The sequence below is a fragment of the Parastagonospora nodorum genome, assembly GCF_000146915.1.
Source record: "Parastagonospora nodorum SN15 chromosome Unknown scaffold_29, whole genome shotgun sequence".
NCBI classification, from domain to species: Eukaryota; Fungi; Ascomycota; class Dothideomycetes; order Pleosporales; family Phaeosphaeriaceae; genus Parastagonospora; species Parastagonospora nodorum.
In genome coordinates this window covers 59,391-76,795 of record NW_001884577.1, presented here as the reverse complement: position 1 = coordinate 76,795, position 17,405 = coordinate 59,391, and the positions used below count along the sequence as shown (strand labels likewise).

The following is a 17,405-nucleotide window of genomic DNA, read 5'->3' as shown; positions in this document are numbered from 1 at the left end:
CGGGGAGGAGGGGGGAAGGAGGAGGGGAGATGTGTTGTACTTGTCGAATGTGACTTGGGGATGGCGTTTTGACATTAGTGGAGTTGAGGTATACGGGATGCGTTTCGGCGTAAGCATGTGAAAATTGTCAAGTTTGAAATATGATATAGTCTATTGTGAGTGTGTATGCGATCTATGGTAGTCTATCCCAAAAAAAAACCTCCCCTCCGAAAAGGTTGAAAATTTACAAAACGCCGAAAATGAGAATCTTGACGTTGTGAAGCTATCCATCCAGCTCTCCCTCACTCATCCCACCGATGCCGCTCATAGCTCACCAGATTGAACTTGGTCTTCTCCCCAGTCTTCTTCGGGCGCCACCATGCGATCGTCTCGTCGCTGCTGCTGCGCGATGTGTGGCGCCGACTTCCGCGGTGGGTGCGCTCGTCGCGGTGTCCACGGTCGCCACGACGGGCTGGGTGGGTGCTTCTGGGTACGTGGATATCGTGATATGGGGTGCGTATGGCGATTGTGTCGTTGCGAGGGGTGTGGCGAGTACGCCCACGGCGGGGCGAGTTTTTTGAAGGTTCATTGACATCGCCGCGGCGAGGCTCAGGACTGGGGGAACTGTGTTGATGGTGCGATGCTTGGCTACGTTGAGCATGTGTACTGAAGACGATACCTTCTGCCGGCAATATCCAATGGTGACATCCGCAACTAGTCGCTCCTGCACTTCTTGTGATCTGGTTGATTGCTGGTGGACGATTCTCACACTCATGCTGAGGGCATGGGACACCAGGGCATCGCCAGCCGTGCAAGATGCGCGACACCCAGTTTCGCTGCTTCACTGGACGGAATTCGCAACAATGCAGGATTTTCTGTGGAGCATGTGTATCGGTCTCTGGTCTTGAGACGGCTTCGCTTTCATCTGGAGACATACCAGGCTGCTGAGTTGGAGCTGCATCGACTGGCTGTACTATTGGAATCGATACTGGCGCAGGAGATGATGATGCGGGTGCCATTGGTGCGGGCACACTGAGTGTTCGTGCTCCTGCCTCGATGCCATCTATAAACCCAACAGGTTGTCGAATCGGTGCTGTATCGACTGGCCGTACCGCTGGACTCGTTGCTGGCGCAAGTGGTGGTAATGTGGGTGCAATTGGCACAGATGCGTTATTTGCAAGCCCAGGCTCCATCACCGTCGCATTTTGTGAGTTGTTCCGAGCACCCTGTGCGATTTGAGGCATCCTTGGAGGACCTTCGTCTGGTGTTGGGACCGATGGAGCCATTGGAGGTGCCGCAGCCGCATTCGAAGCTGTGGTTTGTGCTCCATTATCCAGCCCTAAGCCGCGATTTTGAGCTGCGGTTGCAGCAGCATCGGCAATCCGAATAAGAGGTGGACCTGATGGAACATCCTGAATTGGCATTGCAAAATGATCGGTCATAGTGGGTACAGGAGGATGCAATGGATCTCTGCCAGCAGGAAATGTCCATGGAAAAGCGGAATCGCCATGGCTGACAGGCACATCTTTCATGTGTGGCAGGACGGCACTGTAATTGAACATGTTGTCATATGTGGGAGGAGGTGACATCGCAGGTGGCAAGAGAAAAGTCTGGCAAGACAAATGCGAGTCCGCAGGTTGGAAGGGACGGCAACTTTGTTTTTCATGCATTGCTGACACTGGAGTGCGTCTGGATACGAAGACAGGCACATATGCGGAGCGCGCATCGAGTGGCTGGTACGACGGTGGATGCGATGTGTCAACGCGGAACCGTTGCGGCGTCTGCTCGATGGGATCACGGTCGAATGATCTCGCCTCAGCCAGAAGACTGCCTCGAATGTTTTCGGCGAAGCCATTGGCATTAAGCTGTTTCTCCAACTCGGACGTTGTGGGTGTAGTTCTGGCCACGAAGCATATCAAGAACGACTCGGCGTGGCTGTCTTCACCAGCTTCCTGGACTAAGTGGTTGAAGGCCTTGAGTAGGAATTCGTCCGCGGGATAGACTGTGTGGTCGTCAAGACTGACATCGTAGACATCTTGCATAGCCGATGTAAGCTTGTTCTGGACGGTAGGAAGACCGAGTCGCGCAGCGAGTGCCCATGTTTGTGCAAAGAGGAGTAGCAAAGCTGTGTCGTGTGTTGAGGTCATGAGTCCTGTCAAGGCTTCGTCGCCATCTAGATATGCCAGCACAATGCGCAATGATGCGATACGAACATCTGGCAACGCTGAACCAGACGGTAGATCCCGGAGAAATTGGCACAGTGCCTGCGCTCGACTGCTTATCTCGACGTCGGTGGGTTGGCCGTGTATAGACCCTACGGTGACCATTTTACCAGCTTGACTAGACATCATGTCGATTCAGAGCAGGTGATGTGAGAATTTACTATTTTTGGGGTGCGATATGATATTTATTTTTGGTGAAAGCCTCCATCATCAAAAGAATTTGATTCACTTGTCAGTGTGGTTTGTATCCCACATCGCACGTCTTTGATCTCCAGCGAAGTACAAACTTGCAGAAGGCGTGGTATGAAAGACGCAAAGTTTGATAACAAGCGCTCCTTTGTTATCATTACCACACAAAATGGAAACGATCTAGCATGTTTCTTGTTTACTTAGCTCTGTTGGTCTTTGACACGTTCCGGTCAGATTGTCAATTGGCAATGCGGGAGCGTCCATGCTGCGCTGTCTTGGTGTTGCGAATTTCGGCCTTGTGTTGACTCGTGTTTGCTATGTGCGTTTCTTGTTGTTATTCTATTGCAGCCTTTGCTTCCAGAACCGAACAAGGGGCTTCCAGATCTTGTCCTTTCCATCCAGGTAGCAATAACCCACTCCGAGCAAAGTGCCGGAAAGATGCGCCTGACAACAATTAGCTTATGCTGGGAGAGGAGAAACTTGCAACCTGCCGCATGTCCAAAGTTCACAAACGAGTAGCCGCGAACCATTCCAATGAAGTCGAATAGCATGACAGCTGGCAACACGTATTGCGCTTCGAAGTGCACAGGAATAAACATAATGCCCAATCCTGCGTGAGGGTACTCCATGCAGAAGGCACCAAGTATGCCCAAAAGTGCTCCACTTGCACCTCCACTTTTGATGAAGATCTCAGGTATCGCTCTCTTTGAAGGCGTTATGAGAGTTGCCCAGTGCTGTGCGAAGCCTGAAAGGACTCCAGTCGCAAGGAAAAAGGACAGGACATGATATGGCTGGCCCTCGAAAGCACGCGAATAGCCTACGGGTAACATGAAGTTGTAGGTGGCGTACATATTGACGAACAAATGGAATGGCCCAGAATGCACGAACATTGATGTGAACTGAGTGTAGTTGACGTTGCGGGCTGGTGTGTGCCATAAAGCGTTCCAGAATTGAGGTGCCACAAAGCTCGTCAAGTGGACGGCGCTGTTGGCAGCAATGATACCACAACTTAACTTCGAAATGTTGTCGAGCCGTCCCCACCATTGCGTAGCAAGTTCAGTAGGTGTTGGCGCTGTACGCCTCTGCATGCCCCATTGTGGCGCTTCTAGCCATCCAGACGACTTTCTCGATTTGAGCTCTTTCTTCGCTTCAAGGTAAGCAAGACCGGTAAAGATTCCTCCAGAGACAATAAGTGCCCAAATTGCCGGGCGGAGATAGCGAATCTTCACGTTGGGCCACTGAAAATGCTCAGGAGCGACATCCTCGAGTAAGTGGTCCTCGGCAGAACTGTATTGTATTCTCTGTTCAACCGTGTGGGGGTCCTCTTGTGGTTGTGCTGTGCTGGGAAGTTTTCGTGTAGGCCTTGGTGGTTTGTAGTGCTGACTACGCGTCTGTACTGAAAGGTGTCCCCATCGAAAAGTGATAGGTCGAAGCGTTGCTGTGGCGCGTGTCGTACTAGCACATGATGCTAGTTTCTGTGACAGCCCAGTCACCCGTAATAACGACATTAGCGAGGTTTGTGCGAAATGTGGAAAGCTGAGAACGTGATGACGCGAGGTTTCCATTTCGCGTCGGCCCGTTAGCGCTTGGCCCGAGCGCTCACTACCATCTTTCCAGACGACGCTGTCCGGCTCCTCTTCCATCCCATCAAGACCATGGTAGCAAGTCAAATATCTGCACATCGCACTCCTACATTTCGGCTAGTCTGAACACACTGTGATCGACATTCAGGCGCCAGAAGGTCGCCTTGTCTGGGCTTGCCTTTCACATGTCACCCCAACGTCACAGTCATGAACGACCACATACTCATCATTTGTTGTCCACAGGCAGCTTTCAGTCGTCCACTGCTACTCACACAACCGTGGCTCACGATGTCTGGTACGGTAAAGACTAGCAGAATCAATGCTCCGAAGGACTCTAAGTATTCGCGCATGATACGGAGTCCATGCTGTCGCTTTTTATTCCCTCATTTCTCCTCAATTTCACACTATTATTCTCATCACACACCAAAATTATGTCACTAGTCACAATCTGCTGCCTCCAATGGCCTGTCCTGTGAATTCACGCACGACCCACATAATATATCCTGTTCTTTTCTCCCCCTCTTCACTGCAAAACTAACATCATGTTAAACTTCTTTGGCGCAACCTTTTTCGGTCAACCCGCCGCAAGTCGAAGAGTTTCACTAGGATCGAGGTATAGCTCTTTCTCTCTCGCCTTAGGCTTCTCTGACACAGACCACAGCCTCCCCACCAACGGCTTTGATGTGTACATAGGACGACTACCACGATCTCGCGTGGTGCACATATCGCAAGCAGCTCTGAGGGGTGCTCCAGCTCTGCGTGAGAATGTCACAGAGGGTTCAACCATAACGAATACTGACTACATCGTCTTCGAGATCGCAATGGAGGATATCGAACAGAGTGGCTTCTTGGGAAAGATGCGGCCCGTGGCGCCTAATCCCTTCGAGAAGCTCACTGGCAGCAGCGATATGATGCTAAAGTTGGCCAAAGCGTGGCACCTGGGCCATATGCTCGCCCTCCCGCAAATGCAGAACAAGCTCATCGACACGTTCAGCGCATGCTACCGGCAATTCTTGGAAACTCGTATGCGAATGCCGCTGAGCCCTGAGCCTTTCGAATACCTCCGGGACCACTTGGGCTACTATACCCTTTGTGAGAAGTTTCTTATACTCTTTTACGCTGGTCTTGCCCGCCATGGAGGCGAGTTCCGTTCTGAAGAACTTGAGCAGCTGCCAAAAGATATTGCGGAGGAGCTGCAATACCAACGAGCGTATCTGATGAGACGTACGATTGCGAACGATCAGATTGCACAAGGCAATGTCGAGTTCAAGGTTATCCATTACGACAAAACGCTGCGATCGACTCTACACGTCCTACCGCCATCCGCCAGATCTTTTCCCAGGCCAAACACAGCGCCATCTTCACGGCCAGATTTTCAAAGATCCACGTCATCAATGTCCACTGTACTGCGCGCCGCACCGCCCCAGCCACTTGTGAACGGCCCACGACACCGCACTCGTCTATCTCTTCCAGCACTACCAGCGCCAGTCAGACAGCTAGACAGAGCGATGGAACGCACACTGCAGCTGGACCTAACGCTTAAGATCGAGACCGAGCCTCGTCCACGTCCACGCTCAACTTCAATATCTACAACATTAGATCGAACGCCTTTCCAGCGGCGCAGCCCAGGACAGCAGCGCAGACAGTCGCGGATAGAAGCAGAAGCGGACTCCTCGGATGACGAGAGCGTGTACGACTTGTTTGCGCCACACTTTCGATGGCGGAGCGATTCACATCAACGTAATGGGGGCGAGCCCAAGGAAAAGACGTGATGCAGCCGGAGGCCTTAGTGGCCCAAGAGCGTTCAATGGTTGTGGTGTCAAAGGTAGGTTTCGAGTGACGGAACAAAGCCTTCACTAAATATAACTATTAGTCACATCTCCCATCACGGCGCACGTGACTGTGAGGAACAGATATATTTCATAGACAGTCCTTGCCACGGCTCACCTCGTCAAACTTCGAGCAATATCGCAGCCACGCTTCCGATCATGTCAACAACCAAGGTTTCAGGCGACGAAACCTCTTCGCTCATCCACATGATGCTCGCGTCTGAGCAAGACTTCCCCATACTCACCCGTGAGCTTGCTGCGCCCAAGCCTAGACTGAGCCAGATCGTACATGACATAGTCGAGCTGATTGAAAAAAGCTGCCATCTTATTTTTGGGAAAGAGAGCGACCTTGCAGCTTTCACAAAATGCAACGCGGAAGCCCTCGGACACGACTATCTCCTCTTCGAACTGAGTGTAGGCCACATTGTACGTGCGCTGCCATACTGGTGACACTAAGTAGAACGAAGTCAAAAAACTCCTGGGCAAGGGCGAGATGGCGCAGTGGTTCACAAGCCAGATCCAGCCAGCAAGGTCTCTCCTGGAGTCGCGATTCTTCAACAACAGCCTCGTGCGCTGGTGCGATAGACGGGAAGAGAAACTTGCGCCGGGTCCATGGGTAGACCCGTAGGCAGATTTACCGAGACCAGAAGGCTTTTCTGATCGTGAGGAGTATCGTTGAAGTCCCAGATTGTGCGTCAGACGCCAGCCCAAGTTTGTTTTATGTGCTATGGGAATCAAGAGGCGAGTCTATCTTTGATTGCTGGTCATATCTTGATGTCCAGCAGCACACAAGGTACAATTCCAACAATACTACATCATTGCTCTTATCACCTTGGAGGCTAGTTGCCCGTCAATGACTGGCAGTGACTGTGATGCGACACTTGGACATTGCTGTGACCGTGGTTTAATAGAGTCACCAGTTGGTACTCAGTGCGGTAGCCAGTACATCTGCACTAAAAGTCACGATCGACGGACTTCAACGGACCGCTGATGACTCGTCCAGGAGTCAACCTTATTATGGCCTGACATTGCGGCGTCCCGCGGCGGCAAAGGCTTGTGGCACCACGCACAAAGTGGCGCGCTGAAATGCTCAATGCATGCCAAAGCAACGCCAACATATTTTCCAATCTTCTGCCAGCGTGTTGCTGTGGTACTCCATGGACTGCATTGTGATCAGCGTGGCATCGTCATAACACCGATCTGCATTCGACGAATGTTTGATGCGCAGAATGCAGGGGTTGAGGCGCTGTTTCAAGGACCAAAACGGCCGTGGCTGTGCCCAACACAGGGGCGCGATTATGCCAAGGCCGAGCGGCGCCTGGACTGCACAGCCAATCATGGGGGCGGGTTCCCCAACCGCAATTAGCTGTACGGGGTGCTACTAGTGAGCCATGAACGTTTGCAGGTCGTCAGCGATCTTACTTCTCTCCTTCACCACTCTCGTGAATCTTCACGTTTCCACTCTTTCAACTTCTTCTCCTCTCTATATTTCTTCCCTTTTTATTCCCACAGTCACTCTCTCAAACAAATTTTACCACAAATATGCGTTTCACAGCTCTTCTCGCGGTCGCCCGCGGCCACCGTTGGCAGCGCGATTGCCCAGGACCTGGTCATGGGCTTCAATGCCGGCGCCACGACCGACACTGGCACAGCGAAGACACAGGAGGACTTTGAGAAGGAGTTCAAGACGGCAAAGGGGCTCCAGGGCGCGCCGGGCAAGTTCAACACGATCCGCCTGTACACCAACATCCAGGCCGGCACCGAGCAGGACCCCAAGCCCATCGCTGCCTTCGCCGCCGCCGTTGCGACCGACACAAAGCTCCTCCTCGGTGTGTGGGCGTCGGGCACCACCAGCATCGACGGTGAGCTCAACGCGCTCACCGCGGCCATCAAGGAGCACGGCACCAAGCTGACCGACCTCATCGTCGGCATCTCGGTCGGCAGCGAGGACCTCTACCGCGTGTCCGAGCCCGGTATCCGGAACAAGTCTGGTGTCGGTAACAGCGCCGAGCAGATTGTGAAGTTCATCAAGGACGTCCGCTCCAAGCTCGCCAACACACCGCTCGCCAAGATCAAGGTCACCCACGTCGACACCTGGACCGCCTGGGTGAACGTCTCCAACAAGGCCGTCATCGACAACGTCGACTTCCTGTCCGTCAACGCCTTCCCCTACTACGAGGTCGAGCGCAACAACTCCCTCGACAACGCCGCCAACCTCCTTAGCAGCGCGCTCTCCGCCACCGAGGGTGTCGCCGGCAGCAAGGACGTCTGGATCACCGAGACCGGCTGGGCATACAGCGGCAAGACCTACGGCGCTGCGGACGCATCCGTCGACAACGCCGGCAAGTACTGGAAGGAAGTCGGCTGCGCGCTGTTCGGCAAGAAGAACGTCTTCTGGTACACCCTCCGTGACGCCAACCCAGCCAACGACGTCAAGTTCGCCATCACCGACAACCTCAACACCAAGCCCCGCTACGACCTCAGCTGCCCTGAGAAGAAGGAGCTCCCATCCGCTTCGTCCTCGTCTGCTAGCCCCAGCGGCAGCGCTGGCCCCAAGTCCAGCGGCTCTGCTTCCCCCAGCGGTGGCGTTGCTTCTCCCAGCGGCAACGCTTCTTCCTCTGGCGGTGTCGCCGGTGGTGCGGCCGGTAGCGCTACTGGCACCGGTCCCACCCCAGCTCAAGCCACTGGTAACGCCCCCGGAGCCACATCCGTCTCGGCTGTCAACTCCATGGCCATGGCTTTGTCCGTCGTCTTCGCCTTTGCTGCCTTTGCCTTGTAGATGTGATATATGACATGGTAGTAACCGCCGAGGTGCTTGTTTGTCGATTGGGTTAATAGACTTGGACTTTCTTTTCTCAGACTGCACTGCGGTGTACGTGGGGTCTCTCTCGTATGTGTCTGTAATGTCGTCGTGCGCGGCGAATGATAACCATTTTCGTGCGAGAACTTTTGTGTGCTGTGCCAGTGATGAACGTGTGAATTGAGTGAATTCGGAAATGCAGAGGTGCGGTGCGACACAGCTGCTCTTTCTATATCACGGGAAGGCGCTAGCGACGCGTCATTTCTCCATCCCGCCTCCACAAATTACTCCACTAATTCTCAGCAATGAACTGCAATCTATGTCTTACAACGTCCGATATCTAGCTTTTCGTCTATTGTACAAGTCCCATGTCTTTGCTCTGTCTAATAGCGCGTCTAAAGATAAGTCCTTGGATACTGCTGGTACATTGACCACACTCGCAGGCAGTGCGCTGCTTGTATCTTCCGAAATACTACTCTCCTTATCCGGGGCCTTGCTTGGATCATTCGAGGTGATGGTGACGCTTGCATTTGTAAATTCAACCTCGTCGACGCCATACACACTGCTCGTTTTCTCCAGAGGCCTGCTTTCATTTTCCGAATTATTACATGAGTTTCTCCCAAGGTATTGCCTGCACCCAGAGGATTGAACTTGTTGACACCACGCGCGTTCTATATGCGCTCTTGGGCGAGCTCACGGGAGACGAATCCACACCGATGCGTTCCACGGTAAGAAGGTGGCCACATATGGGTCGAGAAAGAACCTTGAACGCAGCCGCACTCGCCTGCAATTCAGACATCAAACGGCGCATTCAGCCAGAAATCCCCCGAGAAATCCAGCAGCGACAAATCCATGTGGTCGACGGCAGGCCAGGTTTCTACGGTAGTCGCGTCACCGTTACTCGAAGGTTCGTGGGCCACTGCGACTCTCCAGTTTGGAGCCATCTCCCTCAGCGTCCGCGCTGCCTTCAGATACACGCTGTCCTCACCGGTTTGCTCCTTCAATCGGGCATTACTCTCCTCCGCGCTACCAGCACAGCGTTCGAGTAAGCCGACGACATCCACTGTTTGCTTTGCGATGGTAGTATCCCACATGAAGTCTTGAAGCGTCGACAATTTGTGCAGTGTCTTCAGGCAGTAGGAGAAGAGCAGTCCGGAGGCAGTCGTCACGTATATCATATCGGAGTTCAGGTAGCTCTCGGTGTAGTCCTGGCATGCTTGTAGACAGTTTGTCAAGTAGCCTATGCGCTTGTGGTCGAGCGCTGAATTGAAGGGTGTCGCGACTGTGGGCGGATGGAAGATGGCAAGCTCGTGTATCGCAATTGCGGCTGCGCAGAGGTAAGCGTTAACAGTGGCTGGATGTGGTCAGTTATCAGAATCCTGATTCATGAAATAATTGCTTACTGTGACTTCTTTGTTCATCCGACAACGTGGCTTTGAATAGTTCGAGCTTGTCCTTGAGAGGCTTGATGTGCATCGATACGTGTCCGCCGTTATTGTCCGCCAGGTAACGATGAACCTCAGTTGCTTGTAAACATATGCGCGATATGAAAACGATCGCGATGAGGATTTCATCCCCCTCGGTCTCTCTTGCCTGTGCTAGTTTGGCGCAATTTTCTTCAAGCTGAGGTGACCATGCAATAATGTCCGAATTGAACGTCAACGATATGCTGTAAAGGTCAGCCTCAATGCCATCACAGTGCGTGAATCCTTACATTGCGGTCATGGCATAACACGCGAGCAACGTGCGCCTGCTTTCATTGGACTGTTCGATGCCCTCCTCACAACCTGGTGCTATTGACGGGCACCAAGACGGAAATCTCGTTCGATCCACCCTGAGGTCGCTCACAAGTGACCGAGAAGTGGCAGAGAACATAACCAGGAACTTTTTCCCCGAGGTGAAGTAGACAGACCTGCAAGAGTGAGCCAAAGTCAATGATGCGAGAGAGACCTTTACCATGCCATGCAGACTAGCAAACTGAGCAGCAAGTCTAGGCTCTTCTCTCCATCTACGAATAGCTTCATCGCCATTTTGGTACGAAATCTCTCACTTAGTTGAACTTGCTGCGTAGATGCTTTGTTCATGACTATCTCGATAGCCAGTGCTAGCATAGGCTTCTCCCGCTGCAATTCTCTGGCAGACATGCTTGGCGGCAGATATATCATCGGGAAATATGGCAAGTGAAACTCTCGAAACGCATGAAGATCAGATTCCGTAAGGCCACCATCACAAGGAGTCGTGTACCCTGTCTGTTGCGGCGAAAAGTCCAGCGATGAGGGTGTGATGACTTGCTGGTCCACTGATCGCTCCGATGCTTGAGCAACTTGTTGGGTTCGGATGAGAGTGACAAGATCGTCGAGCTTATCCTCTAGCTGATTCCGCTTAGAGACTTTGGCTTGCTTCGCGCTTCTCCTGCGGAGAGTGGCCGAAGGAACGCACTCTTTGTTGAGTCTATGACACCTGTGATGGTGTTAGTGGGGAGGTAGTCGCAGGGCAAGAAGATATCGACAGTATCTACGTGAGTTGATGTAGACATCTGGCGCAATACTAACCTTTCGCAACTGCCTCCTGTGCGTAGCATGCATCGAGACTTGGCCTTCACGCAGTGTACGCATGCTTGGCCGTACGGGGCAGATGTTTTGTCGGGCTTGGTGCTTTGCATGTTGAAATCCGCCATTTAGTCCTGGATGTGGGTTCGAGAGAGAGGGAGTGGGCGCCCGGAGTCCATGATGGTTTTTTGGATTACAGATCAAGCTACAAAATGCAGGGCGAAAGATGGTGGTGATGAATTCCGGAGCTCTCCTCTGAAATCCGGCGGCGAACCCGGCAGAAACACGGCATCTCATTCGCTCGCGTGTTTCGCATACACGTCCTCCACCCCCACCTGTTCCTCGACCTGCTCTTCACTTCACAGATCCATAGCATGATTTCAAATGGACGCAGTTGTTGAAAACGCGTTGTTCCATAAGCTCGAACTACTCAAGTACAAGTAACTTCAATGACTACATCTTCCAAGCCAATTCATGCCTCTCCATCTTCACTGTCAGGCTCCACGAAAGGGATCGCAGACTGAAGACTTGCACGCCAAACCCATTCGGCTGAGCGCGGCGTCTGCAGTCTAGAAATTCTATTTTCCTCTTGTTCTTCTGTGTTTCTTCAACCACCAACCATCTGTTTTAGCCAGAATGTGATGGACACGGCAGTGTCGTTCAGCCGGACCGGGGTAGTGGTTGTCCCTCCCACCTGGGTACCGGTGAGCGCCCGGCCCCCACACCTGACGAACCCTTCTTGAACTACACTTGCGGGAACCCGCTTCCTGTATCGACAGTTTTGGGTCCAGAATGCGCGTCACGCTGGCATATTTCATGATTGCTTGATTCATTCGTCACTAAATGCACCCCGCCGCAAATCGTCCTCCTGGCGCGCGATGCCTTTCATCGCCCAGTCGCCGCCCTTATATCGACCCTGCTACAAGCGCATGTTGGGCTGACATTCGAGCTGAGCGCGCCGCGTCGCACAGCTGCCGCATGCTATCGATGCCTGCTGAGCCATGAGGCTCAACTACTGCTTTCGGCGGTGGCAGCCCTACTTTCGTCGAAGAGCTGTGCTCGATTGGTGCGCCACCAAGATAGCCATGTCGGGAAACACGGAGCGAAGTGCAACCGTCCCGCGTCCTGCAACGCATATAACCAAGCCCGAGGTCCACACGATACTTTTGGCCTGACAGATGCGCTACATGTCAACTTACATTAGTCCCATCCCATGACAGTGGCCATGAGGATCAGCTTCGATGATTGCGCAATCAAGTTCAGCAACAACGCCACGCTGCAGCATCTATACGGCTATCATGGACCTCTAGTCGGCATCAAGTATAACCAGACGACGCAAATCACTCGCGCGGGTTGCCTTGCAGTTTGTGGTACTGGGACTGATTACTACACGTGGAATGATGTCTCGAGCACTCTGACCACATGGATCCTACCGGTCGTCGGCACCATGCTTCAAGCACCTTTCGAGAGTAACTCCACCAGACGGACGCTTCTAGCTCTCGCGCGGTGGATCGGCTCGCCAATCGCATCACTCTCATATGTGCTGTGGAACATCAAAGTCTCGGCAAAGGCAGCCCTGATGGTCGACATGGCTGTAAAGTACGATGAAACGCCGGATCGCAAAACCGACTTTGGCAGCATGCGGGATTCAATGTATCTACTTTTGGTGATGAATCAGTACGCGCTGAAACCCGATGTTGTGCAGTATAGCAAGAAGGAGGCCGAGTGTCTGTTGCGCATCGCCTTGTTCAGCAGAGATCTGGAGTTGACCGACACGAACAAGTCGCTGCGAGTCATGCGGCGCATTCTGGCTCGTGAACTTCGTGAGATGAGAAGGAGAGGAGCTGTGCCAGGTGAACACTCGTCTTTTGGTCTGTCACTCTCGTCACCCTCAGCTAACACGTACACAGTCTTCGTATCGATCGGGTGGTTCTTGTTTGCCTTTGCGTTGTCGGTCGAAGGCGCCTTCAACAACCTTGGCCAGAACACAACTGCCCACGATCTTGCTCTGGGTTGTCTGCTCGCCTGGTTCCCCATACTCATCATGTGCTCGGTCGTTGACCGCAATCCGATCGCCGCCGAAGCTATTCGAAAGAAGCTGAATGCATTAGTTGATCACGTCCGAAACGCCTTGCACAATGAGGAGCATCGCAATCACTTCATGGAGACGTTTCGAGACCACCCCGAATTTGAAAAACTCAAGATCAGGGTTGACGACATTGCCAACGCTGAAGAGAATGCATATGAGTTCTTTGAGGACTTTGCTGGTCAAGCACGAGTACGTTGGCATTATGGCGCGGCACATCCCATCCTCTCTGACATCGAAGACTGCTACATTGCGCACAAAGGTCGAAATTGGCTAGCCGATGAACGCGATGCACGCATGAATCTAGTTCTAGGAACGATCAACGCCGAAGGGCTGATGTGGTTTGACATTCGCGAATTCTGGCAGATTGCGAGTGCAGTTTTGATCGTTGCTGGCAGCTGCGGTGGCGCATTCGCTTTGAGCTACTTTACACCGACCGTTGGCTTGGGGTGTAGGAGTGGCGGCTACACCATATTCTTCTGTGTTGCGCTCGGGCTCATCATCGTCGAGATGACCGTGTGGTTGGCAACGTCACCTTACCAAATGAACGTGCCGTGGCTCGATTGGATCACGAGACGCCTTCGTACTTACACGGTTTTCAAGACACTTGAAGACAACACGCAACAAAGATGGTCAAATCTGAAGCGGACGACATCAAGTTTCTCCTTCAAGGTAGAGTCGCAATTCATCAGGCTGGTCGTGTGGTTTGTGCTTTTGGTGCCTACCAGAAACAGAAGAGCGAAGAGAGCCAGTGTCAAAACCAATCTAGAAAAGGCCATCCGACGGATTGGAGCATTGAGCACGCAAAAGAAGTGGGAGCGTTTCTTCTTCCGCCCCATTGAAGTATTTAACGCCACTTGGCTGGTGAGTGCATGGTCGTCTTGCCCCTCTCGCATCCTGCACACAGTGCACACTTCCAACCCCATCCATTGTATTTCTCCGACCTGTCACTGACAACAAATAGGTCTATATTGTCCTCGCGCAGACTTTTGGCTGGTACAAGACATGCGATTGTGTCACTAGCAACTGGGCTGGCAAAGGAGGCTACCTCGACTTTTCAGTTCAGGATACGTCAAACAGTGTATGGGTGCTTTGGTATTGGACCGCCGGTACTCTCATGACTGGATTGGTACTCTTGTTTTCCATGTTCTACATCACAGTTGAGGTATGCCCAACTCATTCCGGCTCACTATTTACATTCTAACACATCGACAGTGGTGCCAGCAATCCTTCCTCTCCACCGAAGACTACGATGCTGCAATGGATGGTTTGCGCATGACCCGCGACTATAGGTTATTGACATATTGGTTCCGAGCGATATTTCGCTTTGTATCTCGTTTTACGTTCGACCCACTGGAGTCGTTAGGCGTAAAGTTGGGACTCATCAGGTCGCGACAAAAGACTTTGGTCTGGACAAAAGGACATACATATGATCCTGAACCACGAGAACAACCTCCAAGACCCACAAGACATGAGGCGTCACCTTCCATAGAGCTGACCATGTACCCCGATACCTTTCGTCCGCGGGAGGACTCGGCCATGCAGGAAACTCCAGCAATGGCGCATTCATTGTTTCCACCTGCAATGACAACGCGACGTCCCCCCAACGAGAGCGACGCATCATTCACCGAACCGACGCTTCCCATCTACGAACAGTATCGCACGAGCGATGAGTCAAACAGACCACTTGTTCGACGCCCATCGGACGTACATCGCTCGCACGCAGCTCCAGCAGATCGAGCTCGCGCCCGCGGTGATGGTCGCCGCCGCAGTAGCGAGATCACCGAAGGGCGCTCAAGCAGCGAGTACATGTTATTCCCAGCATCACCACCTGCAGATCGGCCAGTGTTCGGTGGATGGCTTGGGCTCAGCACGGTACAAAACAGACAACGTTACCAGCGCGCAAACTCGGATCCAGGGAACCCGCCGTTTGAGACTGGCATAGAAGGTGATCAAGGTGGTCTAGGTATCATTGTTGATGAGCATGTGGGTGGACAGCCTGGTCCATGACAAATTATAATAGCTGTCGCTTCAACCACTCCAACTGATCATTCCCTCACCCACGCCCGGGTCTAAATCGCAGTTGACATACTCGAACGTCGCATCGCTCTCCCCAATCACCGAAACTTCATGCCAGGTTCTAAACTTCCTCAAATCACCAAACTCTTTGTAATGCGCCAGTGCCCCACGGTAGATCTTCAAGTGCGACTGATGCGTATGCGCCCATCTCTCCAGATCCTCCAGATTCGCAAAGAAGCCCGCGCCACATGATTCTTTCTTTTGACGTGCGTTGGGATCATATGGCAAGTCAGCGTTCTGCATGTAGCGCAATGCAATGGCGCCCGTGTCCGCGGGATTTTGCTGCAAGTATTGTAGACCCGAGCGCAGTGTGGGCTCCAGTTTCTGCTCGTATGCGTCGGCTTCCATTTGGCTGCAATTCTCCCAGTATTGGCCTGAGCGGATGTGCACGAGATTGGCGTGGTTAGTCCCGAGGAGGTGTTTGCCTCTTCCACTCGTCACAGTAGTTGAAGGCGGAGACTCTGCAGCGCGAGGAAATAGGTCGTGAGCGGAATCTGGAATACGATCGCGCGCGGCGCCCCAGTATGCAGACAACGTGTGCTCGACGGTATCTGCGCGGGGAAGACGCGCGAGACCGGGCAGGTAGTCGAGGCCCGAGTAGTTTGTTTCGAGACGGGAGACGGAGCTGGTGAAGGTTTCGCGCCAGAGGCCGATTGAAGGACTCGACAGGCTGGAGTGTATAGACGACAACGAGAGTTTCTCCATACTCGATTTATGCTTCTCCAAGTCATTCCAGTAACATACCCACACGGCAACGTCTTTAGTTGAGTCGTCCTCGATCACGGTGAATGATTCGTGTGTCGCAGGGCCGTCGTCTTGCACAAGCCATTTTTTGACCTGCTGGATTGCTTGAGCTGCGGAATTCGCAGCCTCATTGTCGTCGATGTGCTGTTGTACTCCGATATATGCTGTGTAGACCTGCTTGACATCCTCGGGTAAGCTCAGTGTCCAGCGCGGAATCGGCACACGATGGTTCTTCGGCTTGTGGAATGGGTAAATACGGGCTGGACACGACATCCTTGCAGGGTTTGCATGGATCGATATGATATTTGAGCGTCAATCATAGGTGAAGCATATATGTCGGTTGTCGTGTAGGAAAGACGTGCGCGTGTTTAGCGTCTAGGTGCCGCAGCTGCTAGTATAACTTAGCCGCGGAATCTGAATTATGTCCGAGAAAATGCTGTAAACTAGACGACTTGTTATCAGGGTCAAAGGCCACTTGCTTTTCCTCGACAATTGCAGACGATGATAACCAGGCGTCACGAGGTGGTGCGCAAGCCTGGATCGCGAGTTCGAGATTTACCCGTGTACGGAGGGAGCGCCTGCTTGCGACTTCCCCTTGTAAATGGCTGAACAGAACATCCCGTCCGTTCATGAAAATCTCGTCATTCGCTGACCAACGAGCCGTGTGATCTTCATCTCCAAGAAGGAATTATTATTTGGTGCTCGCTGTCGTGGCTGGTTAATCTCGGTAAGCATAGTCTCGATTGCTGCTAGTTCAGCCTCACCCGGTACTATTCTTTTCACCCCTGAGTTTAAGGTTCGTGAACATCTCAGTGTGCTAGGAACAAATACTTCGTCAGCTGAAGTCGACAAGCCACGTTCTGGCCTAATCTGGTTCTTGGCGACAGCCACGACTTGCCATTGCGCCCGAAAACAGCAATCCTGGCAGCCACAACTTGCTAATGCGCCCGAAAACAGCAAACTTGGCCCCTTCGAGGCTCACTTAGATACATGGTGTCATGCCGATACTTGAAAGGGGTGTGGGCGATGCGGTAGAATATAAAGTGTTGCGTCGGGTCGTCTTTGCTCCATCAACACGCTTTTCATCGTTTGTCCTCAAGCGCGTTTTCACTCGATAACTTACTTAATATAATCTTTAATCAACAATGCGTGTCGCGCTATACTTGGCTTTCTTTGCCACTGCTGCGTATACACAAAAGGTATCTCGCGATGGTAATTGTGGGAGTCGGTCCGGACAGACCTGTCTGAAAAGTTCTTTTGGTGACTGCTGCAGTCAGTACGGGTATTGGTAAGTACAGTCCACTCTAGCAATCAAACGTCAAGGATCGTCAATTAACAATTCGGC

General features: G+C 52.5%; 8 protein-coding genes across 8 annotated transcripts; 4 read left to right on the top strand and 4 right to left on the bottom strand.

Moving 5' to 3' along the window:
* Window positions 1–281: 281 nt before the first annotated feature.
* SNOG_13928 (hypothetical protein) lies at window positions 282–2,327 on the bottom strand (the record flags this gene model as incomplete). The annotated part of the gene is made up of 1 exon (XM_001804077.1): window positions 282–2,327. One exon carries the CDS (start codon window positions 2,325–2,327, stop codon window positions 282–284), a length of 2,046 nt encoding a protein of 681 aa, XP_001804129.1.
* A 293-nt stretch (window positions 2,328–2,620) lies between these two features.
* Window positions 2,621–3,854, bottom strand: SNOG_13927 (hypothetical protein; the record flags this gene model as incomplete). The annotated part of the gene is made up of 2 exons (XM_001804076.1): window positions 2,621–3,677; window positions 3,847–3,854. 2 exons carry the CDS (start codon window positions 3,852–3,854, stop codon window positions 2,621–2,623), a joined length of 1,065 nt encoding a protein of 354 aa, XP_001804128.1.
* A 661-nt stretch (window positions 3,855–4,515) lies between these two features.
* On the top strand, window positions 4,516–5,745 carry SNOG_13926 (hypothetical protein; the record flags this gene model as incomplete). Its single annotated transcript, XM_001804075.1, has 1 exon — window positions 4,516–5,745. The coding sequence occupies one exon, from the start codon at window positions 4,516–4,518 to the stop codon at window positions 5,743–5,745; it is 1,230 nt and encodes a 409-aa protein (XP_001804127.1).
* Window positions 5,746–5,961: 216 nt separating this feature from the next.
* On the top strand, window positions 5,962–6,430 carry SNOG_13925 (hypothetical protein; the record flags this gene model as incomplete). Its single annotated transcript, XM_001804074.1, has 2 exons — window positions 5,962–6,228; window positions 6,263–6,430. 2 exons carry the CDS (start codon window positions 5,962–5,964, stop codon window positions 6,428–6,430), a joined length of 435 nt encoding a protein of 144 aa, XP_001804126.1.
* Window positions 6,431–7,280: 850 nt separating this feature from the next.
* On the top strand, window positions 7,281–8,748 carry SNOG_13924 (hypothetical protein). Its single transcript, XM_001804073.1, has one exon. The coding sequence runs from the start codon at window positions 7,415–7,417 to the stop codon at window positions 8,579–8,581; it is 1,167 nt and encodes a 388-aa protein (XP_001804125.1). The 5' UTR covers window positions 7,281–7,414; the 3' UTR covers window positions 8,582–8,748.
* Window positions 8,749–9,393: 645 nt separating this feature from the next.
* On the bottom strand, window positions 9,394–10,078 carry SNOG_13923 (hypothetical protein; the record flags this gene model as incomplete). Its single annotated transcript, XM_001804072.1, has 2 exons — window positions 9,394–9,956; window positions 10,006–10,078. 2 exons carry the CDS (start codon window positions 10,076–10,078, stop codon window positions 9,394–9,396), a joined length of 636 nt encoding a protein of 211 aa, XP_001804124.1.
* A 2,286-nt stretch (window positions 10,079–12,364) lies between these two features.
* SNOG_13922 (hypothetical protein) lies at window positions 12,365–15,247 on the top strand (the record flags this gene model as incomplete). The annotated part of the gene is made up of 3 exons (XM_001804071.1): window positions 12,365–14,101; window positions 14,202–14,402; window positions 14,453–15,247. The coding sequence occupies 3 exons, from the start codon at window positions 12,365–12,367 to the stop codon at window positions 15,245–15,247; spliced, it is 2,733 nt and encodes a 910-aa protein (XP_001804123.1).
* A 21-nt stretch (window positions 15,248–15,268) lies between these two features.
* Window positions 15,269–16,333, bottom strand: SNOG_13921 (hypothetical protein; the record flags this gene model as incomplete). Its single annotated transcript, XM_001804070.1, has 1 exon — window positions 15,269–16,333. One exon carries the CDS (start codon window positions 16,331–16,333, stop codon window positions 15,269–15,271), a length of 1,065 nt encoding a protein of 354 aa, XP_001804122.1.
* Window positions 16,334–17,405: the final 1,072 nt, after the last annotated feature.